The 16,881-nt window shown below is 37.3% G+C and overlaps 2 protein-coding genes across 4 annotated transcripts in view; one reads left to right on the top strand and one right to left on the bottom strand.

Annotated features, from left to right (window-relative positions):
• Positions 1-12,852, bottom strand: part of slc26a11 (solute carrier family 26 member 11) — a 39,320-nt gene extending 26,468 nt beyond the window's left edge. Inside the window, exons 1-5 of the mRNA XM_061880598.1 lie at positions 12,722-12,852; positions 12,094-12,186; positions 8,726-8,963; positions 990-1,182; positions 749-834 (exon numbers count right to left, since the gene is read on the bottom strand). Of these exons, the coding sequence (XP_061736582.1) occupies positions 749-834; positions 990-1,182; positions 8,726-8,932 (486 nt within the window). The 5' untranslated portion in view covers positions 8,933-8,963; positions 12,094-12,186; positions 12,722-12,852. The remainder of the gene's footprint in view (positions 1-748; positions 835-989; positions 1,183-8,725; positions 8,964-12,093; positions 12,187-12,721) is intronic.
• A 7-nt stretch (positions 12,853-12,859) lies between these two features.
• Positions 12,860-16,881, top strand: part of sgsh (N-sulfoglucosamine sulfohydrolase (sulfamidase)) — a 34,830-nt gene continuing 30,808 nt past the window's right edge. The window contains exons 1-2 of one of the 3 annotated variants that reach the window (XM_061880601.1): positions 12,860-13,151; positions 15,840-16,000. In XM_061880601.1, coding sequence (XP_061736585.1) covers positions 13,070-13,151; positions 15,840-16,000 — 243 coding nt within the window. In that variant the 5' untranslated portion in view covers positions 12,860-13,069. The remainder of the gene's footprint in view (positions 13,152-15,839; positions 16,001-16,881) is intronic. The other 2 variants (XM_061880599.1, XM_061880600.1) reach the window with 2 other exon arrangements.

Genomic DNA, 16,881 nt, shown 5'->3' with positions numbered 1-16,881 from the left:
TAGTAGATTTTTTTTTTTAAACTTTTATAATTGTAAAGGACAGTAAATTTGTTTTAACTATCAAACAAACCACAAATATGACTTATTTTATCTTTGTGAAAACATTGGACACAGTGTGTTGTCAAGCTTATTGATTGATTGATTGATACTTTTATTAGTAGATTGCACAGTTCAGTACATATTCCGTACAATTGACCACTAAATGGTAACACCCGAATAAGTTTTTCAACTTGTTTAAGTCGGGGTCCACGTTAATCAATTCATGGTAAATGAGAGATGCGATGCAAGTGTAAGCCACTGTGAAACTATTTCTCTTTTTTTTTTATTTTTATAAATGTCTAATAATAATGTCAATGACGGATTTTTAATCACTGCTATGCTGAAATTATAACTAATATTAATACTGTTGTATATAATATTCATTTTTGTTTCACTACTTTTGGTTTGTTCCGTGTCGTGTTTGTGTCTCCTCTCAATTGCTCTGTTTATTTCAGTTCTGAGTATTGCTGGGTCAGGTTTGGTTCTGGAATTGGATTGCATTGTTATGGTATTGCTGTGTAGTGGTTTGTTGGATTGCTAAAAAAAAAAAATTAAACAAATAAATAAATTAAAAACATACAAAAATTTTTTTTTAAGAATGACAATCGATTCTGAATCGCACAACGTGAGAATCGCGATGCGTATTCGAATCGATTTTTCCCCACATCCCTAATGTACAGTAATGTAATGTCACATGAGATGAGCTCACCTGCACCTGGCCAAACCCAATAGTTATTGCTGCAGCACAAGTGAAGCCTTTAATAACAGGAAATGAGATGAAGTCCAAGAGGAATCCTGCAAATATGGCATTTATAAATTATTAGAAACAATATTGTCATGTTAATAGAAGAATGAAAGCAGTCATGTCATTTATTTTTTTTGTGGAACAACAATCTGTTTTCGTGATGTCAAATGTCACAAAAAAAAGTCACATGACTTGGTCTTTTTACCTAATCTGAGCAAAGCTGTTCCAGCCTGAATGATTCCACACAGGAGGCTGAGCAGCACCGCTCGCTGTGGCTCACCTCCCACCACCGAGAAACACAGGAGTGACATGATAGCTGTGGGGCCAAGAGTCACGTCTTTGGATGTCCCCAGAAGTGCGTAGATAAAGCCGCCCATGAAGGCAGAATAGAGTCCATACTGTGTGCAAAAGTATTGATTATGTTTTTGATTTATTTTACAAAAACAATTACACATAAACAGTTTTGTCAAATAAATCACAACTTTACAAATCATTCAAATACTTGTATTTTTACAACATACTTTAAGCAGACTGTTTGATGAATATTGTATATTTTACTTAAAGTGTCCTTTCCGCTTGTAGTTATGCTGTCAGATTTCTGTGTGAGCAGAAGTTCTTGCTGACTTTTCTTTAAGAGATATATTTGAGACACCAAACTTAGAGTGTGTGTGTGTGTTTTATTACTGTGTTTATTTACTAGATAGCATCGGATTACCAAAGCACTGAGCTATTTGGCTAATGCTGACTGTCACACCTACGGATCATGTTTTGTTTTGTCATGTTGTGTTTTAATTTTGGACATTCAGTCACGTTTTGCACTTCCTGGTTTTGTTTGTTTCCATGCCAACTGATTTAGTTTTCTGTCATGTCTGATCATGAGTTTTGTATGGCCGTATTACCCTGAGCATCCCCAATCTCATCTTTTCTCAAAGCTAAGCAGTGTCTGGCCTGGTTAGTACTTGGTGCTTTTGACCCTTTGGACTCTAAGTTCCTTTTTTTTTCACTCCCTGTTTTGTTACCACGACAACCAATCAGTTCACCTGTCTTGTCTCACACCTGTTTTCACTTATCATGTTCATTATTTAAGCCACAGTTACCAGTTAGTCAGGCTGGCAACATCACCTCATTCACGCCCTCGATTATCTGCTTCATGCCTTACAATGCTGTCCATTTTGTCCACGTAAGTTTTTGTTATTCATTCAAGTGTTTTTGTTTCATGTTTGTAGTTTATAGCCTTTGTGCTAGTCTTTTGTTTCATAGCCCAGTTTTTTGTACCGCCATTGTGCGCGCTTTTTGTTGGTTCCTGTTTTTAGTTTTAGTGTTAAAATAAAGATGTCTTTACCTTCACGCCGTTTCCACTCCATTCGCTTTGCACCTCGGGAAAACAAACCAAGACCAAGTCCAAGCCTGACACTGACAGATAAACTACACTTATTATATGCCAAGAATTCCAAAGAGCAGTTTCAAATTTTGATACTCAGCACCTCCTGTTCACTCTCTTAATAAACACTTTAAAAAAAATAGGACTGTCCAAGGGAAGGGGAAAAAAGGAATGTCCTATGTGCGTCCATTACCAATTTTGAAAATTAGACAATGACACCCTCCCATCAAACCAGTGCCACAGACAGATTACAGTCTTGTGAGTAGAGCTGTCCACTCAGCTCAGTGTACTTTTTACTGTGAGTGTGAACTTTTTATTTTTGTTTTGTGACACAAAAATGGAAGAGTGACATTGATAACAACAACAATGCACAAATTAAATTGGCCCCAGTGTGTGAATGTGAGCATGAATCTGTGTTGGCCCTGTAATGAGCTGGCAACTTGTACAGGGTGTACCCCGCCATACGCCTGAGTGCAGTTGGGACAGGCTCCAAAACCCCCCACAACCCCGAGAGGAACTAAGTCAGACCTGGGAAAATTAAGACCCGGGGGCCACATGCGGCCTGATTATTTTTTCAAACTGGCCCGCCGGACATTACCGAATATTTTTTTTTTAGACCTTTAAGATATAAACTGTAGCTGCCATTATGATGTGAAGTGATGTTTTCAAATTACTGTAAGTCTTGAACTACACAAAGTATTTCAATGGTTGTAATCTGCGCTTTTGCATGATATACTAATCACTATGGTAATTTAATTAGTTACTATTGTCGTCTATGTCACAGCAGCTCAGATGAGGCAGCATGCAGTGTAGGTGGGGTGCATTTCCACAGAGCAGTGGTTCTCAAATGGGGGTACGCGTACCCCTGGGGGTACTTGAAGGTATGCCAAGGGGTAGGTGAGTTTTTTTCAAAATATTTTTAAAAAAGCAACAATTTAAAAATTATTTCTAAATATATTTATTGAATAATATTTCAACAAAATATGAATTTAAGTTCACAAACTTTGAAAAGAAATGCAACAATCCAATATTCAGTATTGACAGCTAGATTTTTTGTGGACGTTCCATAAGTATTGATGTTAAAGATTTACTTTTTTTGTGGAGAAATGTTTAGAATGAAGTTGATGAATCCAGATGGATCTCTATTACAATCCCCAAAAAGGGCACTTTAAGTTGATGATTAAAAATGATTACATTTCTACACATTTCCATGTGTAGAAATCTTTATTTATAATTGAATCACTTGTTATTTTTCAACAAGTTTTTAGTTATTTGTATATCTTTTTTTTCCAAATAGTTCAAGAAAGACCACTACAAATGAGCAATATTTTGCACTGTTATACAATTTAGTAAATCAGAAACTGATGACATAGTGCTGTATTTTACTTCTTTATCTCTTTTTTTCAACCAAAAATGCTATGCTCTGATTAGGAAGTACTTGAATTAAAAAAATGTTCACAAGGGGTACATCACTGAAAAAAGGTTGAGAACCACTGCCACAGAGTGTCAGCCTGAAATGCAGTGACAGACGTAGAAGGAGATTTTTACAACAAAGTTCTAAAGCTTAGTGATTAATCAGATATATCAGATCACGTTCATATTTCGCTGTGTTTTTTGCATTTTTGTTGCGTTTCCCTTGATTGTAAAATATCTCGATGGAGAGGGGTTGTGACATTCGTATGTTGACAATATTGAGTGTTTCATCGTTCATAGTTAATATTGTAAATAACACATTCTTTATTTTCATGTACATTCTGGGTGTCTCAGTCTGTAAAAAAATAAAATTTCCATTTCGTTTTTTAAGGCGGTCTGTCATAACGTTTTGAGCATTCAAACATTATTATGAGGTTTTGTATTAGTGTTCCTAAAAATAGATATACCGGCCCACAGACACATTTCTTTCTCTAAATTTGGAACCGAGTCAAAAGAATTGCCCAGGCCTGGACTAAGCGGTAGAAAATGGATGGGTTTAGTTGGACAAAGGCGTTTCATAGTAACATCGGATTTGTTAAATTTTGCACATAGTTGATCTGTCCATTCTATGGTGTTTTTTTTAACAGAAATAAACAGATTTTGATGTTAGTAGTGTATACTGACTGGTCAATAGGTGTCAGTAATGTCACATGATGTAAATCGAGTCACTAAAGGTAAGGGGAGTCCAAAATATTATCGCAGACCAAGTTTTTTTTGGTCCACATATTGTCGCCAAAACAACTCCAAAAGTGAAAATGCAAGAAAAAACAGCAAAAAATCCAAATGTAATGAGAAAAAGCGGATATTTTCAAACTAATTTTTTAATACTAATATAGCTATGATAAAAAAAAGGCTGACACTAACTTTTTTTTTAAATACATATACCGTATTTCCTTGAATTGCCGCAGGGCATATAGTATGCGCCTGCCTTGAATTACTGCCGGGTCAAACACGCTTCCCAAAATAGTTAGCGCATGCTTAGTATTACTGCCTGGTCAAACTCGTGACGTCGCGAGTGACACTTCCCCTGTCATCATTTTCAAAATGGAGGAGGCTGATTTCAATACCAGTAATTTGAAATCGCATAAAGGGAAGAAGATAAAGAGGTATTCAGTAGGATTTAAGGTCCAAGCTTACATCACACTCAAATTTTTACTGCATACCTTTGGTAAGTGCTGGAGTGAGAAGAGGTTTTAAATTAATTAGCGCCCTGGCGGCAATTCAAGGAAATATGGTATAAAATCCTTTTTTAGGTTGTTTTTTTTTTACATTAAAAAATATCAAAATGGCCCTTGCATACTTTTCCGTATGCGGTCCTTGGTGGAAAAGGTTTAGACACCTGATTTAAAATATTGAAATCTCTCAAAGTAAAATGAAGTAAAACAAAAAAAAAGTTTAGTTAGTTACTTGGTTAGGTCATTTAAAAAATAAAATAACACTAACTTATGAATTATTGATCTTGAATATTACAACAACAATAAACTCCGTTAAATGCGTAACTGAAAATAAAATTTTCGTACAGGCAAAATGTTTGACACACTAGGTCCTACAGTTACACAATCAGAATATTATTAGTATTCTATTCTTAGAGGGGAAAAAACAATAAAAATGCAGAAAAAAGAGCAAAAAATCTGAATGTAATGAGAAAAAGCTGAAATCTTCTAACTAATAATTACTAATAATATACTTATTCACATATAACACAGAGCTGAGAAACAGTTTGTTCTTTAAATTTGTATAATATCTGTTTTTAGCATTCTTTTTACAAAATAAAAAAAAATATCAAAATGCATACTTTGACTTATGAGTATGCGGCCTTCGGTGGAATCAGTTTGGACGTAAGGTGATTCTTATGAAAGAAATACAGTCTTTCATTCAAGTGAACAAAAAGATCTCACTCTTGACTTTTTCCACCTAAAAAAAAATGCTAAACCACTCTGTTAAACAAAAAAAACACGGTAGAGATGGGATTGTTTAGTGAGGTACAGTACTCAAACCATGGGGGCAATGCTTTTACATGATGAACGCAATACATCTATCCTTCCAACAACTCAACTAAGGCCCTGTTTACACTAAGTAAATCCCACCTGACCTTATCCTTGTCCACACATACACAATTGTTGTTTAAGACCCCCTTCGTCAGCCGGCACAACGCAACCTAATACGCATATGCGGAAAATGCACACGTCATAGTCACCTTCAGTGTTGCTTTGTGTGCAAATTCTTAAATTTAACTTATCTGAATAATATCCAGTGTTGTCGTATTTCAAATAACTTGAATCCAGTGTGCTGTGGGGCCCTACTTTAGTGAATCACACCTGAGACGTCATAAATTAATCAAATCTTTATTATACAAGTAAACAATGTGTTAAAGAATATTTTACAACAATCAATCTCGGTATCTAGATATCTGGTCAGGACACTCACTATTTTGCCTTCACCTTCATTGTCCATTCGTTTCTGGTGACATATATTCTGGCCCTCGACGTTGAGTCCGTGACATACAGTGGGGCAAAAAAGTATTTAGTCAGTCACCGATTGTCCAAGTTCTCCCACTTAAAATGATGACAGAGGTCAGTAATTTTCATCATAGGTACACTTCAACTGTGAGAGACAGAATGTGAAAAAAAAAATCCAGGAATTCACATCGTAGGAATTTTAACGAATTTATTTGTAAATTATGGTGGAAAATAAGTATTTGGTCACTTCAAACAGGGAAGATCTCTGGCTCTCACAGACCTGTAACTTCTTCTTTAAGAAGCTCGTCTGTCCTCCGCTCGTTACCTGTATTAATGGAACCTGTTTGAACTCGTTATCTGTATAAAAGACACCTGTACACAGCCTCAAACAGTCAGACTCCAAACTCCAGTATGGCTAAGACCAAAGAGCTGTCGAAGGACACCAGGAAAATAATTGAAGACCTGCACCAAACTGGGAAGAGTGAATCTAAAATAGGCAAGCAGCTTGGTGTGAAAAAAATCAACTGTGGGAGCAATTATCAGAAAATGGAAGACATACAAGACCACTGATAATCTCCCTCGATCTGGGGGTCCACACAAGATCTCATCCAATGGGGTCAAAATAATCATGACAACGGTGAGCAAAAATCCCAGAACCACACGGGGGTACCTGGTGAATGACCTGCAGAGAGCTGGGACTAAAGTAACAAAGGTTACCATCAGTAACACACTACGCCAACAGGGAATCAAATCCTGCAGTGCCAGACGTGTACCCCTGCTTAAGCCAGTGCATGTCCAGGCCCGTCTGAAGTTTGCCAGAGAGCACATGGATGATACAGCAGAGGATTGGGAGAATGTCATGTGGTCAGATGAAACCAAAATAGAAATGTTCTGGTATTAACTTAACTTTTCGTGTTGGAGGAAGAAGAATACTGAGTTTCATCCCAAGAACACCAATCCTACTGTGAAGCATGGGGGTGGAAATATCATGCTTTGGGGCTGTTTTTCTGCTAAGGGGACAGAACGACTGATCCGTGTTAAGGAAAGAATGAATGGGGCCATGTATCGTGAGATTTTGAGCCAAAACCTCCTTCCATCAGTGAGAGCTTTGAAGATGCAACGTGGCTGGGTCTTCCAGCATGACAATGATCCCAAACACACCGCCCGGGCAACGGAGGAGTGGTTCCGTAAGAAACATTTGAAAGTCCTGGAGTGGCCTAGCCAGTCTCCAGACCTCAACCCCATAGAAAATCTGTGTTGTTCGGCGACAGCCCCAAAACATCAGTGCTCTCGAGCAGATCTGCATAGAGGAATGGGCCAAAATACCAGCTATTGTGTGTGCAAACCTGGTAAAGACCTATAGTAATCGTTTGAACTCTGTTATTGCCAACAAAGGTTATATTACAAAGTATTGAGTTGAATTTTTGTTATTGACCAAATACTTATTTTCCACCATAATTTACAAATAAAGTCTTTGAAATTCCTATAATGTGAATTCCTGGATTTTTTTTTCACATTCTGTCTCTCACAGTTGAAGTGTACCCATGATGAAAATTACAGACCTCTGTCATCATTTTAAGTGGGAGAACTTGCACAATCGGTGGCTGACTAAATACTTTTTTGCCTCACGGTACATTGCGGACAATAACTGATACAGTCTGCTTTGCTAGTCCAAATGCATTTGATGTTTTCCGTAGTCTTCACTCGACTGTCAGGTAATACAAAGCACACACTACCTTTTTTTTCTCACATTCACGGGAGCCCCCATTTTTGTTGTCTCTCCTTCGACAAATGAACAGTTTTTCGCTAAGTAAAATCACCGCTGACCTGGACATTGGAAAGTTATCTTGCCTTCTGAAATGCGTGATGTCCGAAATAGTTGCAATCACGCGTTTTCTTCTCTTAAGGTATTCATGTGTGATTTCCACAAGCGTCTGTACATTTAGAAGAATGAGAAACACGGACATGTCTGGATGATTCGAATCCATTTTTACACTGGTTAGCTACGGTTGTTATGAAGCTAGTCGTGGCGTGTTCTTTCTGACGTCACTTAAAGTTAAAATACCAATGATTGTCACTCACACACTAGAGGTGGCAATATTATTCTTTGCATTTACCCATCACCCTTGATCACCCCTTGGGAGGTGAGACGAGCAGTGGGCAGCAGCGTTGGCCACGCCCAGGAATAATTTTTGGGTGATTTAACCCCCAATTCCAACCCTTGATGCTGAGTGCCAAGCAGGGAGGTATTGAGTCCCATTTGTATAGTCTTTGGTATGACTCTGCCGGGGTTTGAACTCACAGCCTACCGATCTCAGGGCGGACACTCTAACCACTAGGCCACTGAGTAGGTTGTGGACACTTCCGGTGTGACTGAGTTCCTCTCAGAACTCAGTTTGTAAACGATCAATAAGTCCATACAAACCTAAGAGCTGGAGATTCAAGAAATACACGGCACACTTACCCGTGTAAAAAATTATCAGAGGAGGGGAACCTGGTTTAGTGTGGCTGAAACGATGCTTAGGCTAGAAACTTATTAGTTTAAGGGGTTATGTAGCCGGAAAGTGTAGACATAGCCTCAGACTGTTCATAAATGTTGGTGGTGTGAGGAGGTTCTTACAGACTCACCTGCACAGGAAGTCCTGCTACTTCTGCATAGGCCAGCACTTGTGGCACAGTTGTCAGGCCAACAGTGAAGCCCGCAAGCAGATCCATCTGAAGACACTTGGTGTTGTATTTAGGTAACCAGGTCAGTATGGGCAAACATCTCTTGAGCAATCGGAAAAAAACAACTGAGCGCTGGTTCGAATCTCCTTGCAGCAGAGGTTGGTCCATCGTGCGGAAAAGGTGAGTGTGTGAGGAGCACCTGCACAGGTGGAGGTTGGCAGAAGTTATGCAAATAAATTCAATAAGCATATATTTACAGCCAGGATGTCAAGTGTTACATTTTTTTTTAAATCAGATTAATCACTGTGATTAATCATGATTAATCACCGGTTATTATTTGCTTGCATAAATACAATTTGATTAAGAAACTAAAACAATAAAACAAGTTGTTGATTTGGTCTAAACATGGTGACAGTAAGTATAGTAAGAATTAAATGCACATTATATACAATACAGGCCAAAAGGTTGGACACATCTTCTCCTCTTTCAATTTGTTTTCTTTATTTTCATGCCTAAGTAGATATTCACTGAAGGCCTCAAAACTATGAATGAACACATGTGGAGTTATGTACTTAACAAAAAAAGAGGAAATAACTGAAAACATGTTTTATATTCTAGTTTCTTCAAAATAGCCACCCTTTGCTGTGATTACTCCTCTGCACACTCTTGGCATTCTCTCGATGAGCTTCAATTCAATGGTTTTTATTTGGTCATCAGTTCATGTAAACTGTACACTTCAAGTGCATAGCAGATAAATAAATTAAAGTATTGGTTTACATTGCCAGACCAAAAAGGTATAGGCTGAAGCTAAAAGCTTATTATGCCTTCCATGTTCACATTCACTTTGCACATGTCAAATTGAGAAGAAAAACAAACAAAAAACAAGTAATTGATCTTGAGATGAAGAAACATAAGAAAGGACTCTAGCGTCTCTGTCAAAATCATACTTGATCACATGGATTAAGCATGTATATACATGCATTTACCGATATGTACATATAAATATATACATATGTATACTGTATATACATATACACATCTAAAAAATATCACATAAGATTGTTCAAATGCACAATTGTGCATACACTTTTTTTTCCTTCCTCTTCCTATTTCTACGTGTTTTCCTCCCTTGAAGAGGTAGTCACCTGAAATGGTTTTCACTTCATAGGTGTCATAGTTTTAATGCCTTCAGTGACAATCTACAGGGTAAATAGTCTTCAAAATTAAGAAAATGCATTGAAATGAGAAGGTGTGTCTAAACTTTTGGCCTGTATTTTATATAGCAAACTATGTGCAGATGTACATCATGGAATTCACCAGGAAAGTTAAGAAAGTATTGTATTGCTGCATGTCAGAGTCTCCAGGAAAAAAATAAGTCTCAGATGTCGCTAGTGGCTTGAGTTGTTGAGTTGAGTTTACTTTGAACATGAACACACTTACAATATGATACATCACATCATTTCATATCATTTATCTTTACAACATGTCCAAAAAGGAGTAGGAAGAAGCAAAGCTTATTTAATCCTACCCCTTTCTCCCTTCAGAGCAATTACTATTACATATTGTTCATTTACTGTCTTCTTTTTCTATCATCAGCGAATGATTAGTATAGCGGTGCTTGCAATAGATGATTAAGTCAGTAATGATTAACATATTGAGATGAAGAATATCTCGTTTTCAATAAAGTTGAAGTTATTTCTCAAAATTCTTCTTCCTTGTACTTTGTAAGCATTTTTAATTTGAAATTAAACTGGATCATATTAACTTCTTTGCTCAAACCATTCCATAATTTATTTCCACATACTGACATACTAAAGGTCTTAAGTGTTGTACGTGCATAAAAAATGTTTTAAACTAGCTTTTTTCAGCAAAGTTATAGTGTTCTTCTTTTTTGAGAATGGTTGTTATAGTTTGCTTTGTACATAATTTCCGCTGTTTACAAACGCACCAAGTGATTGAATTTCAATATGCTAGTTTAATAAATAAATGGTTTGTATGTTCTCTATATATAACATTACGTAATATTCTAACTGGTCTTTTTTGTAACACAGTTAATGAATGAAGTGTACTTTAGTTATTTCCCCATATTTATGCACAATAACTCAGAAATGGTAACACTATCGAGCAGTAGGGACTATGAAGAGATTTTTGGTCTACAACATATTTTGCTTTATTCGTTATTGAAATATTTTTGCTACCTTATGTTGCATATTTTTTACATGAGATTTCCTGTTCATTTTCTCATCTATTATTACACCCTAAAATTTGGTTTATTTTACTCTTTCCGTCTACTTGTGTTTGACTTTCTCTTCAACTGTTACCAAACATAATTATTTTTCGTTTTACTGAGATTCAGTAAAACAAATCTCTTGTTTTTGTCAAACCATCTCTTATATTTGTTAATTTGTATTAGCTTCTGTGCGTCTTCTCATTAACAAATCGTAGTCGTGTCGTTTGCAAATAATACTAACTAGTCTTTGGTAACATTACAAATAGCTTTTATACAAAGATTAAACCATTTTGGTCCCAGTATCGATCCCTGGGGTACACCACAGTATATATTTAGCTGTGTTCACGTATTTTCATCTATCTTCACGTATTGTTTTTGTGGAGGGGCGTGGTCCAAGCGTCCCATGCGGGCGGGGCATGTCCGGGAGCCGGCTGGGAAGCGGATGACAGGTGAGTGGATACCTCAGCTGGAACGAGTTATCTAATCACCTGTCTCTTTATTAGCACCGTTGGTGACCACAGAGTGGGGAAAGACACAGAGAGACGCATGTATATATATTTCCTCTCATATGTATATAAGCCGGCATTCTACATTTCCTAACAGCCTTCTTAAATAAATCTCTGGGTTTTTTTTTTCTCCCCAATCGATGCACATAAAAAATTGTATGTTTTTTTTTTATTTGTGAAGCAAAAGTCTCCTCTTCATTACAATTGTGTTTTCATTGAATGGTATCTGCTTCCGGATTGTATTAAGGCCGGTGCATACGAAGGGTCCCATCTGGCGATCGAGAGATCTGGTTTTCACTCGCATAATCCAGGTGTGTTTGTCTGACTTTTAAAAACCCCAAAACAATCGGATTAAGGTGTTTCCATGGGTTGTAAAATGCTTATTTAGAGCCGAACTATTTAAAAAAAAAAAGTACTAATTCAGTGCATGGACCACACTGACAGTCTGTGCAATCAAAACAAACACTGTGATTAACACTTATCCATTTATGATAACGCAATTTAAATGTTTTATTAATCACATGCGTTAACGCGTTAACACTGACAGCCCTACTTTCCAGTAATGTAAAACATCATCATTCAAATCCACTTACACAACAAGATGAGAGAAGTTGCTGCTTTTGTTTATACGTCAATCATGTTGAGGAAGAACTGATGTCCTTTTTTGTGAAGTTGGGAGTTCCTTTCTGCACACAAGCATACATGATAAATGCATTCATTATTATTTAGTATGTTGATAATAAACACTCCATGTTTTTCAAACAACAACACCACGTCAATAGGGCTCAAGGTTTGCACACACAGCAGTGAGCAAGATAACAAAAAGGTGTTTATAGACACTTTATAGGTTATAAGAGCATGATGATCATATGACTTTTACAAACAAGTTGTCAGGAATGTTTTTAACGCAACAGTTAGGAATGTTTTTAATACAAATAATAACTAATAGTATTACTAACCGAGTAAAACGCCTTATTACTAAGACGAACTGGAATAATAAACCTGAAAAGTAAAGACAACAATACTAATGTGACGCAAAGATCATAGAAAATGTTTTTTAAAAATTACCAAACACAAAACAATGTTAATATAACTATTAAGTGAGAAAAACGCCGTGTGATTATGACAAATTATTAAAAATAAAGCTGAAAAGTAAGGCCAGGTAAAGACAATGAAACATAATGTGATATAAAAATGATAAAAACAGTTTTAAAATATTACCACTACGAAAGCGTTCCTCTTTTAGAATTGTAACATTCTTTCATATATCAAAGATTTTCCACGTCTGATGTCCCGCTTTGTGCTCCTGCCTCCAACTTCTACACACACTTCCTGTTGCGACACATCACGTGACTACTATCATGTGATCAAATGCTGGTGTGGCTAATTTTATTTACGGAAGTCGGAACAATAAGTTAGTTCCCTCGTGCGAATGTGTAAAAAGAAACAATGTAACCTATTTTTTTTTAAGTTTGTATTTCTATTTTAATAGATGTTAGTTTTAAATTTTAATTTAAATAAAAGCTTAAGCAAGTTAAGTTTTCTCGGACCGATATTATCAGCATTACTATGACACTTAAGCTACTTTTTTACCTCCTACTTCATTTTTCTTTCAGCCAGTCAAAGACAAGAAATGTCCTTCTAATCATAGGTGAGTGAAAATAAACTTTGTGAATATTACTTGCACCGTAGCCTATGCCAAAAGCAATCTAATGGAAAGGTCAGTTAAATGATCTGAACCAAACATCTTAGGTTTGTGCTATACCTCACAACGCAAATGAGTATCATATCTAATAAAATATCTCATTAATGATCAATTCAATATTAAAGATCACTGTGCTTCAACATACTTTTGCACGCAATTTAAATTGCTCTATCAGCTGCCAGGAGGTAAGTAATTATACATTGAATAAAATAACAGCAGTGTTCTATAACCTCACAATATATGAAAACAAACAATACTGTGCTTATAAATCCATCCGTTTCCTACCGCTTGTCCCCTTTGGAATAGCGGGGGATGCTGGATCCTATCTTAGCTGCATTTGGGCAGAAGGCGGAGTACACCCTGGACAAAGTTGCCACCTCATCACAGGGCCAACACAGATACACAGACAACATTTAGAGGCCTACTGAAACCCACTACTATCCACCACGCAGTCTGATAGTTTATATATCAATGATGAAATATTAACATTGCAACACATGCCAATACGGCCATTTTAGTTTACTAAATTGCAATTTTAAATTTCCCGGGAGTTTCGTCTTTAAAAACGTTGTGTAGTGATGACGTCACGGGTTTAACCTCACATTCACACACTAGGGGCTATTTAGTGTTGCCAATCAACCTATCCCCAGGTGCATGTGATCATAAATAACAACAGCCAACAGCTATCCAAATTGCTATCAATACCTAACAACATTTGATTGCGCGTGCGTGTGTTACGTACGTTACGTACGAAAAGCCATGAGAGGGTGGGATATACCGTGTAAAATACATTAAAATGTAGGCCCCCTCTAGGCATCTGTGTAAATGTTGCAAACAGCCCTTTTAATTCATTAGTGCCGCGGTACTTTATTAGTACCAGTATACCATACAACCCAGCAACATGTATGCCTTTTTGCTTTATTTTTGTAGATTCGTGTGATTATATCATTTCTACAAATTGCAATAAAAAGGTGCATTTAGCAAATAGTCCCTAGGCCAATCTTTGCCTCCCTGGTGAAATAGGTAAATCAATTATGTTCAAAGTGTTGCCAAATGACAGAAAAGTGTCTCTTAGCTGTGTTTTCTTAGCACTTATAGAAATGATAAATGCCGGTAGAAAACGGATGGATGGAAGAAAGTCCGGGTTGCGCGCTTCTGCATGTAGTTGTAATGCACACGTCCTGAGCTTACGGTGGGGGATCTTTGCTCTAACATGCGTGGCAAATACTTTGTGATTGCTTGTTTACGAATAAATGCATGGCGCAAGATACACCTCTCTTGCACTTTTAATATGTACCCCTACTCGCTAAATATACCGTATTTTCCTGACCATAGGCCGCACTGGATTATAAGGCGCACTGCCGATGAGCGGGTCTAGTCAGGTCTATTTTCATGCAAAAGGCACACGGGATTTTAGTACGCATTAAAAGGGTCATATTATTATTTTTTTTTCTGAATTGAAAACATTTCCTTGTTGTCTACATAACATGTAATAGTAGTTCTTTGGTAAAAATGTTGCATGGATTATGTTTTACGGATCATCATCAAGTCGCTTACTGACAGTCGCTTCAGGATGCGCCGTTTTGTGGGCGGTCTTATTTACGTGGCTCACCTTCGACAGCGTCTTCTCCCCATCATCTTTGTTGTAGCGGTGTAGCGTGCAAGGACGGAAGTGGAAGAAGTGTCTGAAGATGGAACTAACTGTTTTAATGACATTCAGACTTTATTTAAATCAATAACGAAGCAGTATCTTCTCCTACCTAGCTCACTATTGTAACAACAGCACCGGAAAGTGTCCCGTGAAAAACCGTTCGCCCGGAACTCTCTAATAACTAAAGTTCTTTGGGAGAATAATATAAACGCACTACACCGGTTTGTTTTAGTGGTTACATGACGAGTTCACTGACAGATGTAAGTAAGAACTTTACACTACTTTATATTAGAAATGGCAACATAACAAGAACATAGAGAAAAAGAAGCTTATCGATTATGGAGTCGGTACGGACCACAAAGGCAGAAGCGCGCAAATTTTCAGGACTTATGCAAATCCCAAATACAGATCAGCAGGTACCAGAAAGTAAGAAAAGTGGGTTTTGCATAATATTTTGAAACAAAACGCCAGATAATATGTCTTACCTTATACACACATAATACTTGTATGTTGAAGCACAGTACAATCCATCAAGCGGTGCGATTTCATATCTTACCAAAGTTGTACTTTTTGATAGATTTTTGAGCGCCATGTGTAATGTTCTTTATTTTCAATGGAACATATAAAATGTTGGTGTTGTTTACTTGAGTAATATTGCTGTCTACACATATCTCTTATGTGTTACGGCCATCGACTGGTCACACTTATTTCACCATGTACCAAATAAAATAGCTTCGAGGTCGGTAAGCACAACCAAAATTATTCCATACGTTAGGCGCACCGGTGCACTGTCGAGTTTTGAGAAAATGAAAGGCTATTAAGTGCGCCTTATAGTCTGAAAAATATGGCAGGGCATCACATATAGTTTCCTCTATGGCTTTTTCTCTGAAAAATCAGGTGTGTATGAGGTGTGTTGTGAAACGGATTTATCCTACAAGCCCAGTTATGCTAAACTGCCACACCTTGTGTTTGCTCTTTTCCAGCTGATGATGCTGGTTTTGAGACTGAGGTTTACAACAACTCAGTGGTTCGAACGCCTCACCTGCGTTCTCTGGCCCAGCGAAGCCTGGTGTTCAACAACGCGTTCACATCTGTCAGCAGCTGTTCTCCCAGTCGCTCTACTATACTCACTGGTCTGCCACAGGTAATACACACGTGCGTCCAACATATGGATTAATATTCAGTACAATTCTATACTGTGAGAACAGTTTGTGTTCCAATAAGAGTGGGTCACAGCTCGAATAATCTTTCTGAATTAACTGTAATTAGAGATCGCAATAAAAGTGCATTCTTAATACACTATGTTACAGGAGTATGGAGGTTAATATGTGTCTTTATTACAGAAGCTTTTTTTGACACTGAGTTTATGTAACTGAATTTTTTTGCGTTTGAATTTCGTAAACTGAATATTTTTACATCAAATTATGTTGACAATTTCTTTGAAAAAAAATACTGTGTTTTAAAATTCAGTCTATAAAAGTCAGGGTAAAGAAATTCAGTGTAAAAAATGCCGCTTCAAAAGCAATACTCACTCCCGGTAAATTAAAGCTGAAGCAATTGATCCTGTCCCAGATCCAGCCAATGAGGTTTCAAGTTTGAAGACACGTGACACGGGCCTTGCAAAACAATAAAAAAAAGCAGTTAACTGGGCTAATTTGGCATAATACAACATAATAAACACTTTTGACCACCAGGTGTTACGTCACACACACTGGCACCTGACCACCAGGTGTTACGTCACACACAGTAGCACCTGACCCCCAAATGAATGTAAATGTGAATCATATTTATACAGTGCTTTTCTCTAGTGACTCAAAGCGCTTCACATAGTGAAACCCAATATCTAAGTTACATTTTTAAACCAAGGTGGGTGGCACTGGGAGCAGGTGGGTAAAGTGTCTTGCCCAAGGACTAGGATGGCGGAAGCGGGGATCGAACCTGGAACCCTCAAGTTGCTGCAAGTTGTTGATAGAGTGGCCGTCACTCTATCAACCGAACTATACCGCCCACAAAAGTGTGACGTCA

Source organism: Nerophis ophidion, linkage group LG20, assembly GCF_033978795.1.
Source record: "Nerophis ophidion isolate RoL-2023_Sa linkage group LG20, RoL_Noph_v1.0, whole genome shotgun sequence".
Lineage (NCBI taxonomy): Eukaryota > Metazoa > Chordata > Actinopteri > Syngnathiformes > Syngnathidae > Nerophis > Nerophis ophidion.
This window is presented reverse-complemented; position numbering and strand designations above follow the sequence as displayed.